This window comes from Austrofundulus limnaeus, unplaced genomic scaffold (assembly GCF_001266775.1).
Source record: "Austrofundulus limnaeus strain Quisiro unplaced genomic scaffold, Austrofundulus_limnaeus-1.0 Scaffold189, whole genome shotgun sequence".
Classification (NCBI taxonomy): Eukaryota; Metazoa; Chordata; class Actinopteri; order Cyprinodontiformes; family Rivulidae; genus Austrofundulus; species Austrofundulus limnaeus.
The window spans coordinates 218734-225722 of record NW_013952591.1 but is presented as its reverse complement, the minus strand read 5'-3'; the positions used below and the strand labels follow the sequence as shown (position 1 = coordinate 225722).

Genomic DNA, 6989 nt, shown 5'->3' with positions numbered 1-6989 from the left:
ATTAAACCAAGATTTATAATAATTATCATTTTGATCCATACATTAGTTATGTCTGACTGGGCCTCGTGTCACTTTATGTTCAACAAATTGGGCCCCGAGGTCAAAAAGATTAAGAACTCCTGGGGGTACAAAGATAGTGGGGCCATTCTTCATCAATGGGAACCTCAAGTCCACTGGTTATGTGAAATTGCTACATGATGATGTATTTCCCCCTTTATGCACTGAAGATGGCACATTCCCTGCATTTTTCCAGCTAAATGGTGCACCACCACATTAGTGGTGTCAGGTTCGAGCATTCCTAGATGAACAGTTTCCTGGAAAGTGGATTGGTTGTTGTGGGCCATTTGAATGGCCCTCAAGGTCTCCCGATCTGACCCCCTTAGACTTTTATCTTTGGGGTCACCTGAAGGCAGTTGTCTATGCTGTGAAAATATGAGATGTGCAGCACCTGAAACAATGGATTTCTTCTGTGGTAGAAGAAGAGGGTTGCGTTGACAATCCAACACATTGGGCAGCACTTTGAACACATTTTATGACTGATCAAAAACTTGTAAATAACTCATGAAAGAATAAAGTTACGTTAAAAACCAAGCATACCATTGTTTTTCTTGTGCACTGAAAAAAAAAGTTGGATCCAAAATGGCCGACTTCAAAATGGCTGCCATGGTCACCACCCATCTTGAAAAGTTTCTCCCCTCATAAATACTAATGTGCCACAAACAGGAATTTAACATCACCAACCATTCCCATTTTATTTAGGTGTATCCATATAAATGGCTCACCCAGTACATTTACTGTCACAGCAAAGAAAACTAAAGGAAACATTTGATTTAAAAGAAAGGCTGTAAAAAAAATTATTAAAATGTGATTATTCTGTAATTTAAGAATATTTCAAGAGATTTCAGAACTGAGAACTTATTAGGTACACAGCCTGTAAACGTTTAAAACTTTACCATTTTTAGCAACAATAACTCAACATAATCTCCAGCTTTATAAAATGCATCATTAGTTTTTCATAAATTGTCTTTATCCAGCTTCCCTGTCTCACCACTGACTCCCTTCTCATTTTTCCCTCACCATAACTTTAGCCAAAGATAGTGGAGGAGAACCTGACGTATGCAGAGCTGGATCTGATGAAGCCACTTCCAGAGTTAAAGGCATCCTGTAATGGAACTGTGTACGCTCAGATTCTGTTTGGTGAACAGCAACTATGAAAAAAACTCTACGAAGGACTGTGCCTTATGGAAAACATTTTGTCTATTTATTGTCTATGTTGTGTTGTTGTATGGAAATGTATAGAAATAATTTGTGTACAAACTTGGGATTTGAACAAAAAATGCAATACAGTATGACATTTATTTCATGTATTTCTGTGAAAATCTGTGTTTTGTGTTCTGTCTCCCTCTGGTTCTCACTCCCTGTGTCTCCATTCTCATTCTTTTTCTCGGTCAGCGCAGTCTTTTCTTGACACCTGTCAACACTTAGTCATCATTCAGCTGTTTCAACTTTCCATTTGTCCTAGCTCTATTTAATCGGTTCTTTTCCACCACCTTCTTGTCCATTCATTGTTTGGTTCTCCCTGGTTTCTTCTCTGTGTTGCTTAGTTTTGTATTTTGTTATTTACGGAGCCCACGAGGGAACACGGGAGATTATTTTTCTTTTACGTTCCCACGCAATAGTATTGCGTTACCTCGCAATACCTTTTGCGTTCCCTCGCAAAAGTTTTTTATCACTGTTGTGCCTGTCGGTTTATTAACAAATTCACCTTTACCATTAGCGAGTTAGCCTACTGCTTTAATTCAGCTTCAGAATGAATATATCACACAGCCACTCATGGAAGTATGTCATATACAGATATTTTAACACAATGCAACCACGCAACATCAATGTCAATTTCATGAACTTGTGGCGACACATCCTGTTTTGGTAACCGGATATTTCAAAATAAAAGTCTGATTTAATTCAGTTCATATACAAATCAAACTTTTGCATGGGAATGCAAAACAATATTGTGAGGGAATGCAAAACTATTGTGAGGGAACGCAAAGGAATTGCGTGGGAACGCAAAAGGAAAATAATCCCCCATGTCCCCTCGCGGGCGCCACAGTTATTTATGCTGCCACGTCTGCCTTTTCTTTTAATAAAGACATTTTCTTGATTCCCTGTGCCAGCCTGCACTCTGGGTCCAAACTTGCCTTGTAACCTTAACAGAATGGATGGACCAAACAAGGACCCAGCAGGTTTTTCCTTTGAGGATCTTTCCTCTAATGAGAGACGGAGGTTAACCTGGGATTAAACTGACTCTGCCAACCCCTCCGTCAACCTGTGGATCAGGTTTGTTGCCACAAATGATTTTGTGGACCTGATCCTCTTTCCAACCTTTCCCTTACCTCGTCCAACTTTCGGACGAGGAAAGGAGCTCTTTGACGAAGTTCTATGGGACTGTAGGTTGCTAATAGCCTGCCCTAGCCTTCCTATGCAGCTCCGCTCAATTCTAGTTTCCCTTCTCTGCTCCGTCTGGGACTTCTCCCATAGACAAGGATTTCGCTGGCAGATTTTTAGCCGGGCCAATCAGAGAACAGAATGTCAATTTTCTGTGCAGTGTCTGCTTGTAGTTTATTTTACCTGGGCCAATCAGCAAACAGAAGGCAGAGTTTTGAACCCTGCGCTCTGTCTGCCAGTTATTTTAGCATACAGCAGTGGAGGAAGTGAATGAAGCCAGTCTGTGTTGATAAGGCTTCCAAATTAAAATAAATTTGTCTGACAAAGCAGCAGCTCTCATTTACAGTCGTCTCGTTAGGCTCGGTATTTCTCTCCTCTCAGTAGGGTTGTTTACAGCACACGCAATTTCCGGTTAGCTTCTTAGCTTAGCCTCCGTCACAGCGACAACGCACACACTTCAACAGAGGCCACGCCTCCTGCAAGAAACGCTCCTCTATGCATCAAGTCCAGACCCTTGTACGAAGCAAAGTGAAGGACAGGGTCTGGTTTTTACCAGGCTAGGTTGCTAAGAGCTTTCCTCCTTCCTCCGGCCACTTTGCCACCTGTGTAGTCTCCCTCACCTCCTTCGCTGCCTGAGAAGGAGACTCCATCTGTGGGTTCATCTCACTGCTGCCGTCACTGTCACAGGAAGGTGGCAGCTTCTCCATGACCGGTCTCAGCTAGCCCCATATCCTGCTCTCCAGAGTCTTCAGGGCCCAGATCTCCTGAGCCTTCAGGGCCCAGGTCTCTTGAGCCTTCAGGGTCCTGCTCACCCAAGCCAACAGAGTCTTGCTCACCTAAGCGGTCTGGGTCAGGTGCTCTGCAGGGGTCTTTGACAAACACAAAACACACACCAAGATACAATTTTATGAGGAAAAACTTACCGGATAACTACACCCTGGCACCAACAAATTCCCACAAAGCTGCCTTTTTTGGTAATCACTTGGTGAAAGTGTTAGCTAACTGCATTGTGTAGCATACTCTCCTCTCATTGGTCAGTCAATGAAACCCTCGCTAATTGGTTGTACGCTAAGCGACAGCGACAAAAGTTGAACATTTTTCAACTTTCATATGTTGCGTCGCAAGCTCACGTGTGCACGTCTACGTGTACGAGCGCAAAATTTCACATGCACGATTTTCGCCAGTCGCTTAGCTGGAGGAGGGCAAGCGATTGTCGCTTCATCGCACAACTTCCATAGGAAATGAATGGAGAGTGAGTGACGTCACCTCCCGTGTGTCGAGCCCTTAAGCTTGTTCCCTGATCATCTGGTTCTTTACCCTCACCTGTTTCCCAGTCATCTACACCTATTCCTGTTCCTGCCTCTAAGTCTGTTCCTGAGGTTCCTGATTCCACGTCTGTACCTGGTTCATACCTGTTCCTGTTCTCAAGTCTCCTGAGTCTACACCTGCTCCCAAGTCCACCCTGATTCTGGTCTGGCAGGTCTAAGGCCTCCCTCCCGAACTCCGGCACTGTCTTGGCCGGTCCCCGTGCCGTTCTCCAGAGTTCCTGCTTCACCTTGGCCAGTCCCAGGGCCACCCTCCTGAGTTCCTGTTTCACCTCGGCCGTACTCAGGGCCACCCTCCTGAGTTCCTGTTTCACCTCGGCCGTACCCCGGGCCACCCTCCTGAGTTCCTGTTTCACCTCGGCCGTACCCCGGGCCACCCTCCTGAGTTCCTGTTTCACCTCGGCCGTACCCAGGGCCACCCTCCTGAGTTCCTGTTTCACCTCGACCGTACCCCGGGCCACCCTCCCAAGCCTCTACTCTGCTTTGGCCAGGCCCCAGGCCGAGCTTCACCTCCGCCTCAGCCAGCTCACGGGCCAACCTTACAATTTTTCACCCAACACCAGATGCATCTTGAGACTTTGATATCCCAGGTTCCTCCTGTCAGTTTTGGTTCTTTGTTTTGCTTTCTGTTTCTCTATGACCTGGTTCATCCGTTCTCTACTGTTTTTCCATCTGCACATTCTCTCCTGAGTCTTGTCTTTTTGTGGTGTTTTTTGTCTCTTGCCCTCCATCCCGTGTCTTGTTGCCCCATCCATCCGCCCTCCATTTTATGGTTTTTATCATCAGGTGATGTACTTTAAAGTGGGGTACTGTGAAAATCTGTGTCTTTTTTTCTGTTTGCTCTGTCTCCATTCTCATTCTTTTGTTCAAAACTTTGGAAATAATTAGATTTATACACTTATGCCACTGTTGTGGCTAAATAAACAAGGTTGTGTTTCTTAAAGTATCTTCAGTCAGGTCTATTATTTGTTAATAAAATCTTCTCATGCAATGCCCTCTTTGCATTTTGCATCTCACAAATTTAGGAAAAACAGAGTTTTATAAAAGTAAGTCCAACCTTGTCAGATACAAAATGTATCTGATGATCAATGTTCACCTCATGTTGGATGGCAAACTCCCACTGTTAGTTTATTGGGATGTTCTGAGTCCCATTAAATGTATCCCTAAACTTAGCAATATAAACAGACAATCCTTCAAGGAATGCTGTGCCTTTAAACATAAATTAGTCATGAATGAGAAACAAAATGAATTAGAGATGTGTTGTTTTAAAAAGAAACATATTATCTATCAAATCTGATTTCTTACTGCTTGGTTTCCAGTATCATTTCCCTCTCAGCATCTTTGTTCTGTTTTTTTAAATGTCGTGCTGAAATTTCTGTTGACCACAGAGTTGATTCTAAACCAGCAATTAAGCCCAAACCGCCCCCTCAGACAAGCATGTCAGACTATAGAAGCACTTTCATCTGGTGCCAACATCAGCTTAACGGGCTGTTAGCTACACATGTGCTTACACTTACAGAAAATACAGGTCTGGGGGACATGGAGGCTGCTGCAAGAAGAGGCACAAACTGCAAACATTTATGATATCTGATATGTGAACAAAAACAGATTCAGTTTATTTTCAATCTGAAAGTGATTTCTATTGATTAGGAACCAGAAATGCCTCATTTTTTCTTGCTTTTTCACTTTATGTGAGCCTGAATGTGAAAGCTGTCAAATTCACTCAATAGTGAATTTGATTGTGGTTGGATTAGAAGTATACCATTCCAGCACAGTTTTTTTTTTGGACTGGTGCATGGAAAGGCAAAAGAGAAATCTTTTTTGAACAGCAAACTTCAAACCCAGACTCAAAGGCACCAGATCCCTTCCCTCCCCCAACAATTCCAGAGTCTCAGCAGAGTTTTTCAGACAGCTGGGCCACTCCACTCACTTTTTGTAGCAAGCTTGAGGGTCTTATTTATGATGTCAAAGTGAAGTTTTAATCCATTTCCTCTTGTCAAGCATGAGTCAAACTAGAAACTGAGATAATGTCATGAAAGTGGCTACAGGCAGGAAATGTTCATGACGGAGGACTACAGAGTGAGGATGATTTAACAGTGGCAACTGTTGGATTTTTCTCCAGCGGGTGCATAACTCCAGAATAGGCTCATCTCAAAAAGCAAACAAACATGTACCAAGTTTCATCACGCCAGTGTATTTATTAAACATATGAAAACAATAAAAACAGGATGAGACCGCCAGGGGTGCGTTATGAAGTAGACATGCAAACCACGAGGTCCCAACATTTTTGTTAAAATAGTTTATAAATTACCCACAACGGCTCAATTCTTGGATATTCTGAGTTGCAACTGGCCGTCGACGTTATTTCACGTGCTTTTGCCTCGTCTTGAAGCAAAATGTCGTCTGAACCATCTGCTAAAGGAGCGCAAGCTAACAACCCGGAGGCTACAAGCAAAGCGGCTACAGACCAGACCATGCTGCTTACATYCCGCGATATTGTTAAAGAAGTAATTCGAGAGGAAAACGAAAACCTACGAGGAGAAATTAAAGAGGAAATCGCTAAAGCCGTTTCACCCATTCATGCTGCTATTGACGAACTCACAAAGAAAATGGGTGATTATGAAGAAGGCCTGGAAAATTTGGACAAACACTTGGAAGTTATGGAAACCTGCTATGCAGACCTAAACAACCAATATAAAAAGTTATTGGCAAAAACAGACGACTTGGAAAATAGGGGAAGACGTTGTAACCTATGCATACTGGGATTACCTGAAGGAATGGAGCAGGGGAACCCCACCAGTTTCAGTGCTGACCTGTTATTTGCCATACTGTTATTCGACATACATACAGCAGATTTTCATCTTTCCCGACTACAGCATCGACCTGTCCAGACGTCAGGCTGCCTTCAACGAGGTAAAGAAGCTACTACAGAAAAAAGACGGAGTTCGCTGTGGTCTCATCTATCCTGCCCATTTTCGGATCTCCATCAATGGCGAAACAAAAGTGTTTGATTCTCCTGAGACAGCGAAAAACTATTGAAACCAAGTTTGGTCCCTCTCCTGAGTGATCAGTACAGGAAAGGTTATGAGGCTACGAGACGGTACTGTTAATTTGTTTACATTACATGAGACCTGGGACTGTTACGTTAAAACGTTGCTAATTTTTTTTAAATGACTCTTTGCCTATAGTCTCTGGTTGTTGTTTTATATATATATATATATA

The 6989-nt window shown here is 43.1% G+C and overlaps 1 protein-coding gene across 2 annotated transcripts in view; it reads left to right on the top strand.

Annotated features, from left to right (window-relative positions):
- The window catches only part of vstm4b (V-set and transmembrane domain containing 4b), a 35616-nt gene extending 34258 nt beyond the window's left edge, over positions 1–1358 (top strand). For both annotated transcript variants that reach the window (XM_014018288.1, XM_014018287.1), the window contains one exon: positions 1089–1358. In XM_014018288.1, the coding sequence (XP_013873742.1) occupies positions 1089–1214 (126 nt within the window). In that variant the 3' untranslated portion in view covers positions 1215–1358. The remainder of the gene's footprint in view (positions 1–1088) is intronic.
- Positions 1359–6989: the final 5631 nt, after the last annotated feature.